Here is a 23,442-nt window from a genome sequence, read left to right as displayed (position 1 = left end):
CATCTAAACATTCGCATTTATAGGTAATTAGTAAGATAATCTTAGGTGCGAAGAATTTGTTTAGATTCAAAACTGTAATTTACAGTGAAATAATAAAAACAGAACAACTTGATTACTTTTTTGTATATGTAACCTAAATATTTTATTGAACAAAAAAGATCGGAACAGAAAAACGTGCAACGAACGACGAAGTTGGTTTATCATTTGAACCTTTTTTTCTTCTTAGAAAATGATGATATCTTTTTACTATACGTATGATAATTCAGTAGTATAAGAAAAGTACTTTTTTATTTAGTTTATTTAAAAAATAAATATATTAGAAAGCTCCATAGCCTCAGCCGAAGGAAGCGGCGGCGCGAACGGCCCAGCCGAGACCTCCCGCCCAGGCCGGTCCGTAGCCCATCCCAGTCCGTAGCCCAGCCCAGCGGCAAGAGGTCATCCAGCGACGGAAGGCGCGACGTCATCTGCCAACATACCCACTACCCCGCTGCCACATCCATAACACACCGCCCCCGCGCCAGCTGTCGGCAAAGCGCCCCCCAAACCCACTGTGTCCAAGAAAGGTAGGTCCCTCCGACAGCCAGGATGCCTTCGACAGCATTGTCAAAGGCCACAGACAGCCCCATGAAGGACAGGCGAGGCACTCGAAGTGGCGAAGCCACCGCCGCTGGTCGAGGCAAGGCAAGGCGTCGAGGGTGTGTTTTAAAAATAGATAACGCAGCGTACATTTCATTACTTTTACACAACATACTATAGTTTACTCTTCTGTGACGTGACTAAGTGATAATAACATATGTAAAAAACGTCATTATCTAAACCAATTTAAAGCCCATGCAATCATTTGTAACAAACTTAACGCACATAATTGTTGTTTGTGAAACTAACTTCGTTGAACGTTTTAAATGCATATAAAAGTCGCAACTGAAAACGATAAATGTATTCTTTCTTTAACTCTATCCTAAAACACTCAAAAATAATGTCAACCACAACTCTTCTGTTTGTCTGCGCACAAATATGTGTTATTCAGGTAAAATTAAATTTATTATAACATGTTATTTACACATTTACTACAAATATTAATATTAATAAATGTTTCCCTGATTATTTTCAGATTGCATGTGGGCAATATGTAGGTACTGGACTTGGAGTGGGCCTTGCCCCGACTATTGGTGCCGAATATGAGCTCGGCTGCGGGCCCGCGCTCGCCGAAGAAGTGGCTTACGCTCCAGGCCTAGCCCCCAGTCTTCTCGGTCCTGGACCCTATGGATATGGCCCCGCTGGTCCGGCAGCGTTTGCTGGCCCGATGCCATACGGTCCCGCCGCGGCGTACGGCGTAGGCCCGGCGTACGGCGTGGGCCCGGCGTACGGCGTCGGCCCCGCGTACGGCGGCGCCGGCGTGGGTGACGTGGCCGTCGCCGGAGAGATGCCGGTCGCCGGCACCACTCTAGTTGCTGGGCAAGTGCCAATCCTTGGAGCTGTGCAGTTCGCCGGCGATGTGCCTGCTGGCGGTGTTGTTACTATAGCTGGCCGGTGCGGTTGCGGTTGCGGTGCTCCTTACATGTACTAATAGAATATTTTAAATAGAAGCCAAATAAAGTTTTGTTAAAAATTATGTCTACTGTCTTTACTGATTTTTTTGGTTAGAACCGATTTGGAATGAGCTTTACATGGAATCTACTACTAATACTTTCTTATGATATTCTTTCTTGTTTTCAACTTTACTATCTTAACTATACGACAGAAAAACGAGCAATATAAATCCAGTAAAGTATCCCATTGTAATGATTGTAATAATTTTTATAATTCTTAAAGTAATTCTACAACTTGCTGATATGCTTCTTCTACGAAAGTTTCTAAATTATATTTTCATTGATTTTATTTGCTCTATGTTGCTTAAAATATCAGTTTTACACTGTTTTTAGTCAATAAATTTGAATATAGTAATAGATTTCCCAGTGGTAGTTCTTACATAGTTTATTAAATACGATGTTACAGCGACAGCGATTTCATTTTCCTAGAGAAATAAAAGATCGATATTAATCTACATAAAATGTAATCATAGTAGAGTTATAGAAGTCAAAAAAACAGCAAAAACAAAACATTATTTACAATACTAATAAATCAAATATGAAGCATGGGGCATTGAATGTATAGACTTTAGGAGACTATTAATAATGTCTAGGTTTATTTTCTAAATTTGTAAGATCTATTTTAATACTTAATCCATAATCTGCCGTTGCGGTCGAAATAACAATAACTTCAGTAACATTCAGTTTAGTATTCTGGTTAGTGTCCTGGTATTAAAAAAAACTGGATTAGCAGCTTATATGTTTTCCAGGCTATTTTCTGTTTACATCTATGATATATTACAACGAGATCCATTGAACCGTTTTGGAAATACCTTCTAAAAAAAACATCCATCCAAACATACAGACTTTCCCATTTGTAATATTAGTAGGATGTTCACTGAACTTAGTTAAAATAGCGGGTAGTGACAAAAACATTTTTAATTATATACCAATATTTTAAATAATTTTTAAAGATAAAAATATAGTTACTTATGCTTCATTATACTCTAAAATTAACATGTTTATGAATAGACCTTACTTTCAACGGAAGTCCATGGATTTCTTTACTAACACATAATATGGCGATTTAAAAGTTGTACAACAGACTGAGAGACGAACAAAAGTTTTATAAATTGGAGCAAAAAAGGAACTTAAGTAAATCATGTTCGAGGAAAATGTTTTTTTAATAGTTTAGTCAGACAATCAAATTTTATTAATTGTATAAATACTTAAAATACTGAACGTGTTAGATTTTAGTTACTAATTTGTTGTTTAGATTAAGTGTAAAACTTTTGGTTTCATGATAATTATTTCTCATTTAGTAAATACTGAAAGCATAGGATTTCTTTGTAATATTTTTTTATGTCACTATGAAAAAATATCCATAAAGTAAATAACTAAAAACTCTTTATTTTGTAAAGATACATTAAATTACACATGAAACATGCTAACTTAATACATATATGGTCCGTTGCATCCACAACCACATCTTCCAGAAATAGTGACCACGCCACCAGCTGGTATATCACCACCGAACTGAACCGCACCAAGTATCGGCACTTGTCCTGCCACCACTGTGGTACCAGCGACTGGCATCTCACCAGCAATCTCCACGTCACCTACACCGGCACCTCCATAACTGGGACCATAAGCAGGACCAGGGCCATAAGGACCAGGACCGTACGGCGCAGGTCCAAAACCATACCCATAACCAAAGCCTGGAGCCAAACCTGGTCCATATCCTTCAGCAAGTCCCGGTCCATAACCAAGACCCATTTCTGGTGCTAAGCCCACCGCGAGACCGAGAGCTGGCTCTAAACATTCACCAAGAGCATTCTGAAAATAAAAAATTAATATTAAATTTAAGTTATGTTCAATGATCTCTGGAAGCAATAAAGAGATCAGTAACAAGGCAAAAGAAAGGGCAATAAGGTAAAAATTCCATTATACCTGGAATAAATAAGCTTGGATACATAAGAGAAAGACTGAAAGGGAAATCATTTTTACTGATTCGTTTACAAGTAAAACTTTGTAATGTCAGTCTAACACAACTATATATACTAAATATTATGTTAATAATTTCAATATTAACTTAAGATTACATGTTTCATTTCTAGACATAACACGCAACGGATTTAAGTTTTTAATTACAACGATTTCATTACCACGTATGAATGTATCTCATAGCGTAAAGGAATTTTTACAAATCATTTTTTTTCAATTACAAGATAAATTATGGACTAGCCATCGCCCTCCACTTCGTCCGTGTAGAATTAAAAAAAACTTAGTAAATAGTCTATATGTTCTTCCAGACTATGTTCTACATCCGTGCCAAATTTCATCAAGATCCGTTAAGCCGTTACGGAGTCACCTGCAAACAAACATCCATCCATCCATCTAAACTTGTGCATTTATAATATTAGTAAGATTTTAGATTTACTACCACTCCGCTGGCGTACCGACCCAAAGCGGGTCTTGGCCTTCGCAACAAGAAATCGTCAGTCACCTGACCTGCGCCGTCACCTGTCAGTTCATTGCTTGTAGCACCCGCAGGTTCAGCTCTACGGCTTCTCGTCAGTGGCCTTGGCGGCGACCAGCGTCGGCGGTCCAGATACCGCTGATTTTAGATTTAATCACGTTTAAAAAAATCATTAATTCTCTTTTACTGGTCTCTTGGTTTAGTTTTAAGAATACCGCCACCTAGCTACTAACTTAAAAACATAAATTTGCCCGAGTTTGGATGCGAAAACTTTTAATGCGTATGGTTTTAGTTGAAGCAACTGGCATCACCAGTATGCTTTTGTTCAATGTATTTTTTATTTTAATAGATGGCGCTAATAGCTTTTCCACAGCTGTTCTGTAGTTTACGTGTTTAAAAATTTAACTTCTATATTTTTAGATGTAATAAGAGTTCAATGGTTTTATATCAAGTTTGAAGGGGTTTGAACACTTTGTATTGGTTTAAAAAATGGTTTTGTCAGGAAGTTTTGATTTGGTTTTTCTTGGAATTTTACAGATATATATCTAACTATATTATTTCGACTCCAATTATAAGTACATGAGGAAAAAAAAAGCAATTTTTCAACTTTATATCAAAATTAAAAAAAAACGGTCAAAAAATAATTTCTTCAAGTTTACGCGCTTATCTATTTCAACATAAAATACACCTTAGAAATAATAATTTGTTAATAAAATATTTATCAAGACACGTATCGTTCATAATGTTAACGACAAAAATTTTCATAACATTTACACAAACAATTTGAGAAATTGATAATCTATTTACCTATATAAAGTGACTGAAGAACTCAAGTATCAGTATCACTCGACTGTTCATCGAATCATAACAAACATGTCTTCCTTTACTTTCCTTCTGTGTGTGCAAACAGCACTCTTCCAAGTAAGTCAAAAAATCATCAAATATATTTTGCTCTTTCACCTAGTCACTACAAATAATGGATGAATCTGGCACATGTCTTCTATTAGTAAGTACTTATTATGAGAAAGTAGTAACACTATTTTTTATTACAGATGATTGCTGGCCAGTTCTTAGGCAATGCCTTAAACAACAACATGCTCGCACCAGGTCTAGCGCCTGAAGCTATGGGTTGGGCCGGACCAGGATTTGGCTGCGGAGCTCCCTTCGGTGCCCCCTACGGTCCAGGACCTATGATTGTCCCTGAATTTGCACCCTTAGGGCCGGCCACTCTACCGTCATCGAACGGTGGTGGCTTTATGGTATCAAGTATATCTCCTATCGCTCCTATGGGTGTGTCAATTATTTCTGACAACGAATATACAGGTCCATTGGCTGTCGGCGGTCAACTCCCTTTCTTGGGTACCGTGGAATTGGAAGGCGCTCTCCCAACAGCCGGCTCTGGTGCCGTTTCATACGGCTGCGGCAATGGAAATGTTGGTATGATCAGCGAAGATATACTGCCCACACCTGAAATGGCATACGCCAACGGTTTCGGACCCGGTTTTGGACCTGGTTTCGGTCCCGGCTTCGGATACGGAGCCGGATTCCCCGGACCCAACTACGGTTTGGGATCTGCCGGTTTGGGTTTGAATGGCCTTAACAGATGTGAAGCAATTTAAAATGTTGTGTTAAAATTAATGTAAAGATGTTATAGAGATAATAAATGTTAATAAAATGTTTTAAATAAATATGTTCTTTTCAATATTTTCTTTACCAAAATTTATTTTTATGTATGATTATTTTGATTTTGAGAATTAAGAACATTGAATCACAATTATTATTATTGAATTAAATTTAATAATGTTGAAGTACATTTTTAACAAGCTTTATGCGAATGCAAATTCACATTTAAATTACAACAACATTCAGAATTAAAGTTATACTATTAAGTAAAACAACTAACAAACTTAAATTGAATGAGAAGCAATATTTTGCGGGATCTTAAAAAAAAAATACACGGAAACAAACGGGAACTTAAGGTTCTTAAAAAATAATTCTATTTTTCAAGCATATTTTAAAACATCCTGCAACTCAGTGACAAGACATTTAAACTTAAACTATCACAATCTTGAAAACCCGAGGATCCCTGTATCGTTGAAAAATCTTTTACAGATTGTAATTTTTAAATCGGCGGTAACATGTGAATTACAGGTGGACAGTATTTTTCTTAAACATTACAGAAAACATTTCTCAAAGAAAACAATTAAATATGTAGATAAGTTACAGAAACTGATTAACAGGTATCCCATTCTGTAAAGATTAAAAAATGTATAGACTTCATAACTTTTGATCAATATGAGAAAATAATTGTTATGACTTCAACTAGTCTTTGGAGACAGTGTTACTTGTTTACACTGCAAAGTTATTAATGATCACGAAGATGTTTCAGTATTTGGCGAAATATTGTACCGAATTATTCAAAAACACTACAATAATATGTAATATATCAGAGGCATTCTGCTAAGACTTTTTGCAGAATGCATCAGTGCATGTCATCCAGAGCCTAATTAATTGTCTCACATAAAATAAGTAAGTAAAGCAAGGCTAACAAAAAATCACAGTCGCAGTTGTATGTAAAAGAATTATGCAGGAATGATATCATATATCATTACTATACATAAAACATTTTCATACCATTATATTCATACCTCTGTAGATGTTTAAAAAGAATTAGTTGCAGAAATTGTGTAACGTTCTACGTTTACTTAAATCTGAAGAAGAACTAACTCTCGACGAACTCTAAAACTAATTTGATATTTGTCATAACTAGCTATCGTCCGCGACTCCCGTCCGAATTAATAAGAAACGTAACTAGTACCCTATTTGATCTTTCAGACTGTATTATACATATATACCAAATTTCATTGAAATCCATGGATCCGCTCTGAAGATAACTCGTGACAAACAACATTCCATTTATCTAAACATTAGCATTTATAATAGTAGTAAGATTAAGTAGTAAAATAATTTAATTTTGGTAAAAGTACCATAATATAATATACGAAATTACCATTAAAAGAAACTTATACAAAAGTTATTAATTAAAGTCGAACCTGGATAAATGAACGAGATTCATTGTCAGGTACCAATGAACTACCTCATAAGCGACAAAAATATCGCTCTACTCTCGCTTATTCAGATACCACTATATTACTTTTACAGATAGAGATAAGGTGGATGAAACGCTTTTTACCACATTCTTATAAATTAACCAACATAATAATGATTGATAAAATGTCACGATTTGAATTGAGACATTATTGATAAAGATGATACAATACATGATTATTTGAACAATCGACGGTAATGTTCTATCTTTTTATGTTATTACGACATTTTTATAAAGTTCAGTATAAATTATACGAAGCAGCGCATAGGGTATTCAGTGTACAATCTTGATACTTGCAAATCAAATCATCAAGAAAATGTCTTTAAAAATTTTCATTATCTCCGTTTGTTTTCTTATCCAGGTAAAACTGTTAAATTATTATTCATATTATGTGAGTTTTGTTAAACGATTTGTTTAAATTAGCATATTCATTAATAATTATTATATTTTTACAGAATGGTCACGGACAATTCCTTGGATCACCATTTAACAATGGCATGCTCGGAAACGGTTTAGCATCAGGCCATCCTTTAGGATCTGGAAATCCTCTAGCAGCTAACAATATTGCTGCTGCTAATATCGCAGCCAGTAATCTCGCAACTACTAGCAATATAGCAGCTAATAACATAGCCACTGCTAACAATATAGCAACCGCTAATAATGTAGCTACCGCTAATATGGCAGCAGCAAACAATTTAGCCGTAGCTAATACATTAGCAGTTAAAGAAGCTACATTACCAGTTGCAGCTCATCCTTTAGGATACGAACCGAAATTAGCCGGTTTACAAATAGGTGACATTGCAGCATCTAATAGCAGGGGCTTCCAAGTTACAAGTTCATCACCAGGCGCTCCCCACGGCCTGTCTGTACTATCTGAGAACCTATTAGTTGAAGGACCACTGGCGGTTACTGGTCAATTGCCTTTCTTAGGCAGTGTATCCCTTGAAGGACCTCTAGCGGCTACAGGTCAAGGTGCGGTTTCTTATGGCTGTGGTAATGGAAATGTCGGTATGGTGAATGAGAACACAGGTCCTGTTGGTCCCATGCCCGGTATGCCTTACGGCGGAGTACCAATGGGTCCAGGATTTGGAGGCAATGGATTTGGATTCAACAATTTCGCTGCGGGCATCCCTAATGAAGTTGGAACAGTGAATCCTATTGTAGCCTAAGTTTTCTTGTAATTTATTTATTTCAAATATCTGTCTGTCTCCGTTATAATATGATGATGATGGAAATTTTATAATTTATAATTAATTAATAATTTAATAAAGTATTATCTTTAATTTCGTATTTTGAATAAACAATTCCTCTCCAAATTGACTGTAGTTCTATGGGAATTCAAAATATAACCCGCCTTATGTAACAAATGTAAACGTTGTTACATTGTTGCTTTCACATCTTGCACTGTTTCACTGACGTTGTTAATTTTTTCTTTATATTTTTCTACTGCATTATCGGTGGCCAGTACGGGATTGACTATTCATTTATATTATATTATTATTGCAACTTAAATAATTATTATTTTACAGTTTTCCGTCTAATTACTTTTTAATATTATTATTTTAACTTTTTATTATAATTGTGCTTTTACGTTTTCAATTAATATAAATACATTGCAATATCTATCAGCGCCATCTAGTATTCGATATGTACTTACCAAAAACTATCAGAAAATTCCTATTTTTATTAGTCACAGTTTTAAAACATCAAATCAGAACAAACAGTTTTTTTTAAGTAATAGTCAAACACATAATATATTATATTGAAATTTAAGGGTATTTGGACAGATTTTTTACCATGCGTAACAGTAAATGGTTGGCATGACTTTATAAAAATAACTAATATATATAAAAAGAAAGCTCATGTATTACTTAAAAAGGTTTAACGTAAAACTTTATGAAAACTAAAATACGACTACCAGAGCCATCTACTTACAATATAAACTACTTGGCATAACAGAAATATGAGTAAGTACTGTGAATATTTAAATTCTTAGTATGTGAATCTAAGTTAACTCTAAGTTACGTCTTTCCAAGTAATACATAAGTTTTATTAGCCACCAAGAGATTAAATATAACAACAGGGAATATAACCAGAAAAAAACCAGTCAGTGAACTCCGCTCAGATGTCAAATTCATGCCAGTAACAAAAATGTGTTTGAATCACAAAGTTTCCAAAAGTTTAAAGGAGTGATATTTTATTTAATTTTCATTACTCCCTGTACAAATAATTATGGTAATCAATGAATATTTTTTATTTAAAAGCTAGTTGCGGTATCGTAATAACAGTAAAAAACTTTAAAAGTGAATTAAAAAAACAATTAATTACTGTAGATTTTCTGTACATTGGCAACACTGCGTTTTCCACCAATAGAAAAACGTTTTGGAACTTAGCGGGGGAATTTAAAAACAGACACTTTTTTATCATTTAAATTCACTATTTAATTATAATATATCTAAAAAAATATTTCATAATATATTTGAATATTTCATGTTTTACAAGTAAAAATGAAATAATTGCACTTTTCAGTCACCATAAAAACAAAGGGTTTTTTTTCGGTTCCTTTACAATAAAAAAATTATATCGATGTTTTGGTGCCTACATTAGTTGTAAAACGATTTAACTACCTTTGTTGAACACTAAATTTTTAATTTTAAAATAAACATGTGAAGTCGAAGTATGTATAAACCAAAAATAAAAATGGTAAATTGTAACAAAAAAATATTTTATTGAAAAAAAATCAATCACTGGTAACATCAATTCAATATGGCTCCATTTAGACCGCAGTTGCAACTTCCAGACACTGCTAGAATCCCACCAGCAGGGATCGGGCCACTAAAGCCCACGCTGCCTCTGACCGGTACTTGCCCGACTACTACCGTACTACCCGCTACAGGAATCTCTCCTGCGACAGCGATATCAGCTGTACCAACGCCTCCATATGTTCCCACGCCAGGATAACCTGAACCGCCCCATCCTCCAAAACCGGTAGTACTAAAAGCTAAGTCTCCGAATCCATATCCTGGACCCGCATACTGGCAGAATGCAACCTGCTAAATAAAATACAAATTACAAAGTGTTTGGAAAATATAAATAGTATATATGTCGATTTGAAGATAGGTTTTATCCAAAAATCGTTTTCAATATTTTGCATAAGAAGGAATACAACAATGAATCGATCGCTTTTAACACATAGTACCAGGTACTAGTTATGGAAGAAAAATAAATACCTGAATCAGGCAGATCGTCAAAACCAGGCTTGGAAAATTGAACATTGTTTCTACAAGACAAACTAAACCTTAATCAAAACCATGATACCTATCATATATAGTTTTATATATTCTTTCGTTATTCATTTTGCAACAATCATACTATTGGTAACACGGTCAAATATGTATTGATTTCATTTCTTTTAACGTGTGAAATATAGATAATAATTACATTCTAATTAAATGCAATAATTAAGAAAGCAGTATTACACACTAAACTAATTTACTTAAAAATCCACATAAACTGATATATAAACTTTTATTTCTAACATATTAATCATTGTTGTGTTTATTTTACACAAAACATGTATTCAAAAACTATATTTTTATTCGTTTCAACACTTTTACTAAAGGTAAATCATCAAGTTTTGATAGGTTAACTATATGATTCAGGACAATTTAAATTGACCTGATGGAAACCTCTTTATTTCTGGAATCAATGAACATTTGCTGATCTGACCCGTTTATAACTAGAACCCTGTAATAATCAAGATATCAATAATTTAGTAAGTCAGCTTATAAAGTAGTTCTTTGATTTTCAGACAATCAACGGCCAGTTATGTGGAGCAAATCCTTATCATGGATTTATTGGTAACGGATTGGCTGCGGAAAATCTAATTTTGGGGAACACTGGCTTAACCCACGGACCATTCGCAGGACTTCCGTGTGCACCGATCATAGCCGAGACTCCATTGACGTATGGACCATCGATTGTAGAAAACTTTCCCGTCTCTAGCCTATCTCATATTCCACCTGGGACTTTGTCTATATTTTCTGACAATTTGGTCATCGAAGGACCAATTATTGTCTCTGGTCAATTACCTTTCTTAGCCAGTGTAGCTGTGCAAGGGGAATTACCGGCAGCTGGACGAGGCGCGGTATCATTTGGATGTGGGAACGGGGAAGTTGGTATCACCAATGAAGGTGTCATTCCACCTGCTATGCCTTTCGGTTATGGTAACTTCGGTTTTCCTGCAGAAATCGGATTTGGTCCAACAATAGGACCGAATTTCAGAGGCTATTAAATGCTTGAGATTACAGTTTAAGTATTTGTATGCGTATTTTTTTTACAATAAAATAAGAATAATATTACATTGGTTTTCATTGATTTCATATACTGCATGATACATGATAAGCAATTTATTTAAATTTTAGTATACATCATCAAACTATAGAGAAACGACTAACTCTAAGAAGGTCATTAAACTAATAACCACTACATCAACAAAAATTATTCAATTTTACATTTTTACAACATATGCATTTCGTTGAACGTTGCAAATGTATTGCATTCTATTTCTCTCGTATTTTTTTACAACTTATAATTTATTAATAATTAGTTACTTTACTTATAAGTTATTTAAAAATGATAATTCTGCAAAAGTGCATTAATTGTTATAATAGTCAAGTTACTTTATCTATGGTCATTACTCTTTATATAGACTCTGTTCTCTGAACCATATGACCATACCATAGCACTAATTCAATAAACAACGCTTCAATGACCCGTACATACAGTGAATTATGTAGATTAGATTGTCATATTTGCATAGCGTCGCCTTTATAGTTTTAGTCGTCGTAGTAGTTATTTTTGTCGTCGTCTTTGTTGTCTTTATACTATGATTAGACTACGTACAAATTTTCGCATTTATAATATTAGTAAGATATCGTCTGTCATGTCTTTGTAATAATTTAATATATCAATATTTTTATTATCTATTCAAACAGCCTTTGCCCGCGACTTCGTCTGCGCCGAATTAAAAAAAATCTAAGTAGCCTACGTGTTCTTCCAAACTATGTTCTATATCTGTGTCAAATTTCATCGACATCCGTTAAGCCGTTTTTGAGATACGTTGTAACAAACATCCAAACTTTCGCGTTTATAATATTAGTCTGAAAGTATTAGGTTAGTCAAATTTAAAAAATGTTCTTTATATTAGATGAATTATAATGAAGTAATAGTTACTGTGCCGACCCTCCGGAGGTAAAAGGGCAGGCTGATGATGATTTTAATTGAATTAATTCTATAGGAAATGATAGAAACACAATGGTTTTATATCTAGAAATCGTAATCACACACAAGTTTTGCATAATATCCCATAGTGTTCTGGTGTTATAGCTCCTTTTTCCAAGATCCTTTTCCGATTTGTGTGTACTTATACTTAGGTATAATGAGTTGTGTAATATTTGCGTAAGGCACATCAGTAAAAAAGAGCCTGATATTGATTGAAATCAAGGAAAGGTGAGATGAATACTCATAGATAAATGAGAAGAATTGCGAGAGGGAAAATGTGATATTATTACAATGAAATATAAAGTTAATTATGTACTTATTTAATGTACATTGTATCTCGATTTACGAGAGACACTTCTTACAATTGTATTGCATATGGCGGTTGATGATACGAGTAGTATAAAGCAAACGAAACCAATGTCTACATCATTGGTAGTTTACCTATCGAAGTTAACAAAATATCTATGGTCCGATCTTCGCACTGCATCATAGTATGATCGTGTTATGTCTAAAAATTTATAATACTTCGGATAAAAAATTCTTATAGAAAAATTATGAAGTAAAAATATCTTTGTATGCATTCTGTAAAAACAGGCTTTATGCTATGACGTCATTGCTTAATCTGTAACATCTTACGTCATAAAAATTGTAATATACTACAAAAACAAAATGTTTTGTTACTATAAAAATTGATTATTGTACACATCAGTCAAGATTGAAGTAAAAATAAAAACATTAAATTAAACTTACTAAACTTATCAATCGAATATGTGTAATCGTAATAACAGACTTTCAAAAATATATTAATGAAATACTACATATAAAAAGGTCTTTAATATTTCTAATATTGTAAGTTGCGAGAAATACTAGAAATATAGGTTTATGTAATAAAGATAAGCCGCATCGTGTCAGTGAAATGTATATAAAAGTCGATTTGTTTCGTTACAATCATGAAAACAAAATATATTTTACAATCTGAAAATGAAATGTGACTTAACATTATTTCAATTTCAGTATAAAAACATTTACATAAATTTAAGTCACCATTCCTACATAAGCCTTGCGGCAAACAAATAAAATGTCAGCAAATTTCTTCATAATCTGTTTATCTATATTTATACTAAATGTAAGTATTAAATTTCGACCACTTTGAAGTTATTAAAGTTACAAACTAATTTTACATAATCTCTAAAAGAAAATCGCGCGAGAGTGCAGATAATAAGACACTATCGATGGTAAAAAAAAATACAAACACAATTTATTATCTTTTGCAGGCTATAACAGGTCAATGTACTGCCACGGTCTACAATGGAATTATTGGTGCACTTGCCCCTGAAAATTCATTATCATGCGGTGGCATAGCACATGGACTACCAGGATGTACTCAGACCCATGGTGGAGGATTTGCAGTTACAAGTGCGTCACCCATCGCACCTAATGGCGTTACAATTATTTCTGACAATCTTATTGTAGAGGGCGCTTTATCTGTTTGTGGACAGCTACCAGTATTAGGGACTGCTGCATTAGAAGGTCCGTTACCAGCAGCTGGACAAGGGGCAGTAGAATATGGATGTGGAGATGGTGAAGTGGGTATTTTCAGCGCGGTATCTCCCGATGGTTCCTTTATGTATGTCGCACCTGTTATGGATTATTCCCAAATCGGCCTGACACCCGCATCGTGTAGCTACGTTTATTAGATTATTTTGTTATAAATATGTTATGTTAATTAAACGAATTATTTTTTTTACAAGTTTATGTGTTTTCAATGCCTTAAAATATAAACTACCGATACCATCGATTAAATATTGATTTGGTGTAGCCGTAGACAATCAGTAAATATAATTTACTAAAACCCATATAAACGTGACACTCTGTGAAATCATGACCATGGTAGTTCATCTGCCAATACGAGCAGATCCCACGTTAAAGCTATGGGAAGCAGTATGAATCAATCGTAAAAGAATATGTGAAATCATAAATCAAAGAATAGTAAAAATGTTATCTCTCTTCTTCTTCTTCCTATCATTTGGTGATGGTATATTTACACGTCTACCTGCGATAAATGCTTTGGTAACTTAATACCAGAAAGAAGAACATGATGAAAAAAATAAAAAAAAGACTAAAACTAATAGCGCAATATCATAAGCAGTTAACGCCCACGTTCAGGGTGCGAGAGATTTCTGTTCACGCATGCCATAGGGCCCGCATGGGAGAACCGTTTTTATAAGTTTTTAGAGCCCGCATGCCGCATACAGTATAACGTACGAGTTAACGATTAATGAAATCACGAAACAAGTATATATTAAGGACATTTATTTTTATATTATGAGGTGGCAAACAAGCAAGCGGCGACTTGAATTCGCCGAAATGGCGAAAGGTATTGCTGCCTATTGACATCCGCAATTTCAGATGCGTTGCCAACATTTAATCGATGGAGGAGAAGACGCACAGAAAGATAATATTTCCCCTTCCTATGCATTGCCTGCATAAAATCTCTTTCCCATTTCCACACTTTCCTTATAAGGAAAGGATGGGAAGGGAAAACAGAATAAAATTAGGCATCCGGAACACACACTCTTCAGACAAAAAGCGGAATTACTTCCACTTCACGCCTGTCTTCTGTGAGGTCGTAGTATTGCACCGAGCGAGACTGCCAATTCGTGCAACAGATGTTGTTGCTGGCGTTTACCACTGTTACATTATACTCCGTCAAAGTTGTAGACACCGCCTATTAAATTAATTGAATAAAAGTTCTCTCCAGATCTTTACGTCAACTCTATGAGATATTATATATCTGTAAAGAATAATCTTACTAATATTATAAATGCGAATGTTTAGATGGATGTATGGATGGATGTTTATTTGAGGGTATTTTCGGAACGGCTCAACGGATCTTGATGAAATTGGGCACAGATGTAGAACATAGTCTCGAAAAACACATAGGCTACTAAGCTTTTTTTTTTAACTACACGAGGACGGAGGCGCGGGCGACAGCTAGTATTTTAATAAACGCTTCTATAGTGAAAGAGGAATAGCACGTAAATCATAATAAATCTTGTTTATTTGATGTCGTGATGTTAAATTATCATAAAAAATATCAAAGCATCAATCAAGATATTCTTTTTCCGCCTTAAAGCCTTTTAAGGTAAATACATAGTAAAATTATAAAAGTATGACATTACGAAAATATTTATTTGTGAAATTTTTCACTAATTGCGAGTATCAATGTGTAGTTATGCGTTTATGTTAGGTAAAGATGAATTTCTTTACATGACAAAAAAGTAATAGCCTAAAGTTTAGTACCTACGCAACTGAACGTATTTATTTGTATAGGTATTTTAAGAAGGTAGAGGATAGGATAGTACCAAAAACATTGTAATACACGACGTTACGAATTAACGTATTTACAATTTGTAACATTAATGATAAAATAATGAAGACGACAGGTGAATTAAGGGCTTATTGCTAGACCAGAATTTTTTATCAAAAATTTTTACACGTGTCAAATATACTTTAATTACTTAAAATGTAAAATAAAACCTTCGCAAGATCACAAGAAACTAATTGATGCAAACGGAGTCATTTTACACGTGACTTAATTAAAGTTATTTAAAAAGATTACAATTTCAAAACGCGCATATCCAAATTTCTCCGCCTAATTACATTAAAAAAATATATTTAAATATGTTTTATTTCTTACGTGTCCTATTGATGTAATATGATTATAGTAATAATTGATAATATTTACAGAAAACATATTACAAAACTTAGTTGTAACAGTGATAAAAGGTAAATGATATAAAAATAAACAGGTCGCAAGGCAAAGTATCAGTTTACTTTTATACTTCGAAAATGGTGCGTCTAATCGCTATATTATGTCTTCAAGCATATTTTTTAACCGTAAGTGTAAAATTGTAAGAACTGCTAGCACATTTTCTATGCTTTTACAAGAGACTTATATATTTGAAAAACATTATATGTATCTATTTCTAGTCACAACATTAGAGTTTAAAGAGTTTGAACCCACATAGAAGTATATTTAGACGGTTGAGCTGTTTTAGCACAAATAATGTGTCTTAATCTCTTGTTTCACGTTAATTTCTGTATTTTTTTCTTATTTTATGCCTTATTTAGACAGAATTTTTAGAGGTGAACCTTTAATAACCATGTTTTTAATTTCAGGAAGCTTTCGGCATACCTGTAGGCCTTCAAGGACCGGGTTGCGCGAACGCATTACCAACAATGTTACCGGGACCAGCAATGGAAGCTTACCCTATCGCAACACCGTTTATTAACAACATACAAGTCACCCCAACTATATCAGAATTAGTACCATCTTTACAGTACGGAGATATGACAATGGGTGGTGATTTACCAATTGGTGGGACCATAAAAGTCTGTGGTTGTTTCCCAGTCTATGGCATGATAGCGGTAGATGGGGCACTACCTTCTGCTGGTACAGCTGTAGTAGACGATTTATTCGGTAGACAATCTTTCGAAGTCAGATGTGGTGGTCCATACTTTTAAACTTTCAGACTTGTTAGTCGAAGTTAATTCGCCTCAGTAAATTATAGCCACTTTCATGCAGATTTAATGTATGTATTAGTTGGTATAATGTTACTCTTACTTTATTGTGATGTTGTTATTTCTAGTTTTATAGTTACGTTTTATAATTCAGTATACGATTTAAATAAATAATTAACTAAAATGTTGTTGTCTTCATAAATATCTATAGTGGATTTCGACAGAAATGAGAAACCCCCACCTATCCCTTTACCTATCAAATGACTTATCACGATGTTATTCTGCATTGGTTTAGTCATTTATCACTTTGGGCAGACCAATAAGTACTTTTCGGTCTATCTATACTTCTATGTAATTTAATAATTAAGTATATAACCAATGTATATATGTGCAAATTTATAGGTTTTCGTTATACTATAACAATCGTTTTATCGCCTTAACGTTGTCTTAAGTATATCAAATATTATTATGTTAACTAATTAATGTAAATAATAATAATTAATAGAATAATTAGTTTCTATAAAATATTGAAATTGAAATATTATTCTTATTTAAGTATTCTATATCTTGGTATATAAAATAATAACATACTACTTAAATCTAAGTTTACATACCTACATTATTACATCGCAGTTTGTAAGTTTTGCCGTCCGAAAAATTTAAAATTAAAAACTTATTGTATTTTTTAGATCTTAGGAGATTTCTCCTGGACTCTTTATCTATATAATTTATATATTTATTTTATAACAGTGTAATGATTTTTTTTAAACACTAAGTGAAAACTAAGAGGACAGGGGAAACAATGCTACATTAAGTATGCTCTTAGTAGGATAGCACGGACAAAAAGCTTTTGTTACAAGTCCCTGCCGGAACAGTATCCGGACCATGCAGACGAACAAAAGATCTTCACGTCAGCGAGTTTTTAATATAATTTAAAAAGATTTTAGATGACATCTTAAATTAACAATTTTTAACTATTCTCTTAACCGGAAGCGAAATTGGCTTTCAGACAGAAAAACAAAATATCTCTTAGTTACTGAATATATTTTAAAAATTTCAAGTTAAGGTACGATTCCACCAAGTTTTTATCTACTTTTTCATTCTCATTAGATTTCTACGAAAATTAACTGAAATTGGTATCGTGTTTGTGTGATAAGGTTAGAATATAGTCTTGAAAGAAAGCGATAATTTGTTATTGAAAGATGACCTCTAGAAAAACTTCTTTTGAAAGTACTTTTTTTGGGTGAATTAAGAATTGGAATGGATAAATTAAGAATGAATTAATTTTTAAATATATAACTTTAATTCATACATGTAAACTTTGTTAACGTCATACATTGGAAAAAGTGAACATGATGTATATAATTTTAGTCTATTAGAGTGTGTATATTTTATTTTATTAAATCAGGTAGCTGTAAGGTCCGCATACAGGGGATGTAGGTACGGTGGCAATTACAGCTGGGCTTCCTAATGGCAGCTTCTCTGCGAGTAAAGAGCTGACAGTAAGAAGAGATAAGGTATCAGCCAAGCTGGTGGCAACGGCATTAGATTGGATGATAGCTGGAGTAGCGGCAGTAGAGTATACCACTTCGGTTGTAGGTAGACAAGTTGCTGGTGCGGCGATGACGCTGGTGCCTCTCAAGGCCTGGCTGAAGACAGCCTAAAAATATTTCAAATGTTTAGTAACATCTATACTTATTTTGCTCCGACTATTTATTATGTCTTCTGGTCTGATTAGTTTTTCTATTTCAGCTATCGATATCAACCTATAACAATTCTATTATGTGCTAGATAATTATATATCTCGGTACACTTTAATAATCTAAATCTAATTTGATTTGGTTGAATTGTTTATTGAAGCAAGCGAAGCAATATTACCAATAAAATCCTGTAAAACATTAAAATTAACACGTAATGAAAAGTAATTAACAAACGTATTAATCGTGATGTAAACATTTCTAATGTACATAAATATAAAAACAAATAAATAAAAAATTACCTGGAAGCCAATAGCGGCAACGAATAAAAGGGTAAAGAATTTCATCTTCGTTGAAATACTTGTTGAGAATAATTCGTTTTACAATTTTTTGTAGAATTTATATGAAACTATTTACCTAATTAGTGCTGTAATATTTGTTGGGAAATATTTTATCTACATATTGTTAAATGAAATACAAAAGTGAACATTTGAAACACGAATTAGTTGAACTATTTTGTTATAAATTCCTAGTAAAATTACTCAACTAACCATTCATATAGTGCATTTCAAAGGAACAATTAGAAATCATGTTACTAACAATATGTGAAATAAATTTTTACTTTCGATAAATAAAAAAAAGGAAAACAAGGAATTGCTATTAAACGTCGATATCCAAAAATTTAAATGAAACAAAAATAAGCAAGTTAATAATTTATGTTTTTGTCATAAACTAATATAAACTAATATTTAGATACATTTATGTACATGACTAGACGAAAACGTATTGAGATATTCTAACTTTTAAAAAGTAAAAAAAACCTCATCACTCATTTAGGCCCTTAGGTCGTTACAGTGAAATTTACATACATATGTACATACAAAACCACATCCATTAAAACAAACTTACATACGTATGAAAATCATTATCATCTTTTTCAGTCGTTTAAAAATGCTGTGTTTATTCTATTAAAACTAATTATATTTGAAAATTTACATTTTGTATAATAGTTATTGTTACAATAGAAGTTAAACTCTGAGTTATCTTGGCAGTTAAGTTAGTTCATACATAAGTCCTACAGTTAAGACCAAAGGTTATGAATACGTACATGAGATCTGATGGGACTTAAGCTTGTTTTTTAAATGATTTTGAAAATAATAATTTAATATCAAACAACAGTACACAACCAGGTTTGACTTAAACTGCAAGGTATCAAGCTCGCAAATGACAATTCGGCACTCAAAAGAAGTACTAAAACATAGTTGGAAAATATTAACTTAGGTATTATGAATGAATCCAGACTTCATTCATATTTATAACGTACCAATGTATCAATTTAAAATTATAATTAGGAACAGGTAAATAATATATTAAAAATATTTACAATAAACTTCTAAGAACTTACGTCCTGAGGGATCAAAATATTTTCTTATTTTATAATAGAATTCTTAGAAATACCATACAAAACAATCAATTGAGAAAATGCGGTGTAAACAAAGAACGTCATTGAAATGGCGCCTTTGCGCATGGCTTTTAGCTACCAATATTCACACGGGGTGATACCATAAAAATTAGGGAAAATTATTAAGTGTGTGACCAAAAATTATTTCATTGGTGACCAGATAACATTGTGACAAGTAACAAATAACACCCTAAGGGGGAAAAGATAGGAAGAAAGATCAGAAAAATCCCATTGTGGAACACGTTTGCACTGATGGATTGAAGGAATCATGGCATTTCTCACATTTTTTATGTTAGTTACATAATTTATGGCAGTGTCAAACCAGGCCAAGTATTCCAGGATTTAGGGCACTCAGAATTTAGGGTTTTGACGGCTAACGCAAACTACCCAAAAAGCGGAGCCCCGAATAAAAGTTACTATAGAATATAGATATTATTATATTCGATAGTCATTTTATATGCCATTGAATCGTTTAACTCGATTATCGCATATGTGTAATATTAGGTCCTTACATATGAAATTGGCGTTTTGTATGGGACGAACAAAAAGTCGAATATTTTTTAATATAATATATTTAATTAATCAAAGTATGAACCATTATTTTCTATGCACTTTTGCCATCTCATAGGTAGTTCATTGATCCCTTTACTAAAAAAACCAGTTGGACGGGAATCAATAAAATCTTTGAAGGCGATTTGGACTGCCCCATCGGAGTTGATTTTTTTCCCTTGCAAGAAGTTATCCAAATTTCGAAAAAAATGGTAATCTGTTGGAGCAAGGTCCGGGGAGTACGGAGGATGTCTTAGACTTTCCAATTGAAGCTCTTCTAATTAAGTAGTCGTCTGTTGCGCAGTGTGTGGTCTAGCGTTGTCGTGAAGCAGCAGTGGCGTGGAGCGATTGACCAGCCTAGGTTGTTTAGCCGCTAGCTTTTCCATCATGGTTTGCAATTGCTGACAATAGACATCAGCCGTAATAGTCTGGCCAGATTTGAGAAAACTGTAATGAACAATACCGGCACTAGTCCACCAAACACTTACAAGTAACTTTTTTGGGGTTAATTTTCGCTTGGGGCAGGATTTGGCTGGCTGGCCAGGATCCAACCATTGCGCTGAGCGCTTCCGATTATCGTAAAGAACCCATTTTTCATCACAGGTAATGATTCGGTTTAAAATACCTTCATTATTGTGCCGGTTTAGTAATGTAACGCAACAGTCGACGCGCGTTTGCCGGTTTGCTTCAGTCAATTCGTGAGGTACCCACCTTTCAAGCTTTTTAATCTTCCCAATTTGCTTCAAGTGAATTAAAACAGTTTTATCACTAACATCGCAGCCTGCAGCTAACTCGGACGTGGTTTGCGATGGATCCGCTTCCACAATAGCCTTCAACTCTTCATTATCAACTTGAGTCTCAGGCCGTCCACGGGGCTCGTTCTGCAGATCGAAATTTCCTGAACGAAAACGTTGGAACCAAAAACGAACTGTGTTTTCTTTTGCAACACGACCGCCATACACATCATTCACCCTTCGAGTCGTTTCCGCAGCACTAGTGCCACGGCGGAACTCGTACTCGTAAATAATGCGATATTTTAAGTTTTCCATTTTGTCAAATGAGTGACGCAAACAGAAAAAAACAGAAGAAAAAAAACAAATGAATGACGGTCATCGAACCACAAATACATGAGTCTATAGCTGTACAAATTTGAATTTGGAATTCCTTACCAAAGAGGAGAAATTCGTGATTAAAGTAGCCAGTACGAAAAACGCCAATTTCATATGTAAGGACCTAATATTTTATTGAGCTTTTGCAAAATCCACCCCTGTGTCTACTGTTCCCACGTTCCCTAAAAATAGAGGGGTGAGGTTTAGTTACATTTATATTGTATTATATAGCATCTGACTGCGGCATTAGTTGCCAGTCTACTTTCGAGCCTGAATGTCGTTTTCCAAATCTTTTATCATTGTAGAAGCTTCAACAATAAAAAAATTATTAATGTATGACGAAGTGAAAAAACTAAACAAAACTTTGTAAGTGGTATTGTTCTATAAGTGCAGTGTGAAGGTAAAGTGAAGTTATGACGTTACATGCCTTACCGGCACTCAGTTACATGTTACAGGAACAAAGTTTTAAAAGAATCGATTCATCAAAAAGTAGTATGCCTTCTTTAATTTATCGCAATCGGTAAGTTTAATAGGAGAGACTACGTTTAAAAGTATCATCCTTCTGTAAAGCTTAAGCTCGATCAATAAGTTGACTGCGGCTAAACCTTCTTTATTGATTATTTTGTCAGGTGTTGTTATGGTTGGTAGAAGAGAAGTTGGAACAAGATTACTTTAAAATAAGACTTGCAATGTTCGACATTGAATACACTATACATCTATGTGTGTTTTAAAGAGTTAAAAATCAATTTGCAAATTTTGATTTCAACTTAATTAAATTGAAACCTATCATTAGTTATATGAATTATATATTGATTATTGATTAAAAAGATTTTTAGAAATACAGTTAAAGAATCCTTCATGTCATTAAAATAAAAACGTAAAACTAAACGCGCAATAGCATTCTGACGAAACGTCACATTTCCGGCCGCCATTATGGAAAAATTGTATTAAGCGACTAATTTTAAACGTACTAAGTATACGTGCATTGTGTATGCAAGTGAGATACTTTTCTATTTATTCCAACAAGCAACAACTTTGACTAGAGCAATAGACACGACTTGTCTTAATTCGTCATCCTGTTGTGAAACGATTTGCTTGTGCTGCGCAATTTGCCCAAGTTACGGTTTTGACCGTGTTTTGTTTTCGAAGTTCAAATAAGGCTTAACTACGATTTGCCAATATGACGAAGTTAATACAGCAGTTAAACTTTAGTAGTAGTAATTACTTTGACCTTGTTGGTTTTGAGCCTAACGCCATTAAAGGGAAGATTAATTAGTAAGTACCTCTTTTTTAATCAATTATTTACATTTATATACATCGTAATACATTCAATTGCAATAATCTTAGTAATATTGATTATTTTTAAATATAAATATTTATTCGTAATACGTCATCACATCACACCATAAGTGACAGATTACCTTGCTTTGTTTAAAAATATTTGTGTGGTCTCTCATTGTCTTTGAACGTTATATTACATGCATGCATGAAATAATTTAACATGTTACAATAATTATATCGATCTTTTTAAACATACAACAAAATCATTCATTTGTAGGTTTAGACTGATTAAAATTATGACTTGAATTTGTAGTTTATGTAACTCATAGAAACCATTTTATCGAACTGTATTTGACTAAGCAAAGCTTACTTTGACGTTTT

The 23,442-nt window shown here is 33.6% G+C and overlaps 5 protein-coding genes across 6 annotated transcripts; 3 read left to right on the top strand and 2 right to left on the bottom strand.

Moving 5' to 3' along the window:
- The first annotated feature begins 880 nt into the window (after positions 1–880).
- Positions 881–1,585, top strand: LOC123722082 (chorion class A proteins Ld24-like). The gene is made up of 2 exons (XM_045682561.1): positions 881–1,027; positions 1,112–1,585. Exons 1-2 carry the CDS (start codon positions 935–937, stop codon positions 1,565–1,567), a joined length of 549 nt encoding a protein of 182 aa, XP_045538517.1. The 5' UTR covers positions 881–934; the 3' UTR covers positions 1,568–1,585.
- A 1,435-nt stretch (positions 1,586–3,020) lies between these two features.
- On the bottom strand, positions 3,021–3,679 carry LOC106715153 (chorion class A proteins Ld9). Its single transcript, XM_045682626.1, has 2 exons — positions 3,671–3,679; positions 3,021–3,404 (listed from the first exon to the last, which is right to left on the bottom strand). Exons 1-2 carry the CDS (start codon positions 3,677–3,679, stop codon positions 3,021–3,023), a joined length of 393 nt encoding a protein of 130 aa, XP_045538582.1.
- A 1,420-nt stretch (positions 3,680–5,099) lies between these two features.
- LOC106715152 (chorion class B protein PC10) lies at positions 5,100–5,666 on the top strand. Its single transcript, XM_014508378.2, has one exon. It carries the CDS (start codon positions 5,100–5,102, stop codon positions 5,664–5,666), a length of 567 nt encoding a protein of 188 aa, XP_014363864.2.
- A 1,442-nt stretch (positions 5,667–7,108) lies between these two features.
- On the top strand, positions 7,109–8,325 carry LOC123722092 (chorion class B protein L12-like). The gene is made up of 2 exons (XM_045682624.1): positions 7,109–7,129; positions 7,612–8,325. Exons 1-2 carry the CDS (start codon positions 7,109–7,111, stop codon positions 8,323–8,325), a joined length of 735 nt encoding a protein of 244 aa, XP_045538580.1.
- A 10,025-nt stretch (positions 8,326–18,350) lies between these two features.
- On the bottom strand, positions 18,351–22,294 carry LOC123722073. 2 transcript variants are annotated; one of them, XR_006756422.1, is made up of 2 exons: positions 21,992–22,294; positions 18,351–18,623 (listed from the first exon to the last, which is right to left on the bottom strand). XR_006756422.1 is itself a non-coding variant. In XM_045682439.1 (2 exons), the coding sequence occupies exons 1-2, from the start codon at positions 19,005–19,007 to the stop codon at positions 18,363–18,365; spliced, it is 306 nt and encodes a 101-aa protein (XP_045538395.1). In that variant the 5' UTR covers positions 19,008–19,015; the 3' UTR covers positions 18,351–18,362. The 2 variants fall into 2 exon arrangements, 1 of the variants encoding a protein (XP_045538395.1); XM_045682439.1 differs by lacking the exon at positions 21,992–22,294 and adding an exon at positions 18,963–19,015.
- Between the last annotated feature and the right edge of the window lie 1,148 nt (positions 22,295–23,442).

This window comes from Papilio machaon, chromosome 19 (genome assembly GCF_912999745.1).
Source record: "Papilio machaon chromosome 19, ilPapMach1.1, whole genome shotgun sequence".
Lineage (NCBI taxonomy): Eukaryota > Metazoa > Arthropoda > Insecta > Lepidoptera > Papilionidae > Papilio > Papilio machaon.
The sequence above is the reverse complement of the archived record's forward strand: the minus strand, read 5'-3'. Positions and strand labels throughout refer to the sequence as shown.

Coding starts and splice junctions, on each gene's coding strand:
- LOC123722092 (XM_045682624.1), top strand. CDS start 7,109: ATGAACGAGATTCATTGTCAG. Junction 7,130..7,611: donor TGAACGAGATTCATTGTCAG/GTACCAATGAAC, acceptor ATATTTTTACAG/AATGGTCACGGACAATTCCT.
- LOC123722073 (XM_045682439.1), bottom strand. CDS start 19,007: ATGAAATTCTTTACCCTTTTATTCGTTGCCGCTATTGGCTTCCAG. Junction 18,624..18,962: donor TTGCCGCTATTGGCTTCCAG/GTAATTTTTTAT, acceptor AAATATTTTTAG/GCTGTCTTCAGCCAGGCCTT.
- LOC106715152 (XM_014508378.2), top strand. CDS start 5,100: ATGATTGCTGGCCAGTTCTTAGGCAATGCCTTAAACAACAACATGCTC.
- LOC123722082 (XM_045682561.1), top strand. CDS start 935: ATGTATTCTTTCTTTAACTCTATCCTAAAACACTCAAAAATAATGTCA. Junction 1,028..1,111: donor CACAAATATGTGTTATTCAG/GTAAAATTAAAT, acceptor GATTATTTTCAG/ATTGCATGTGGGCAATATGT.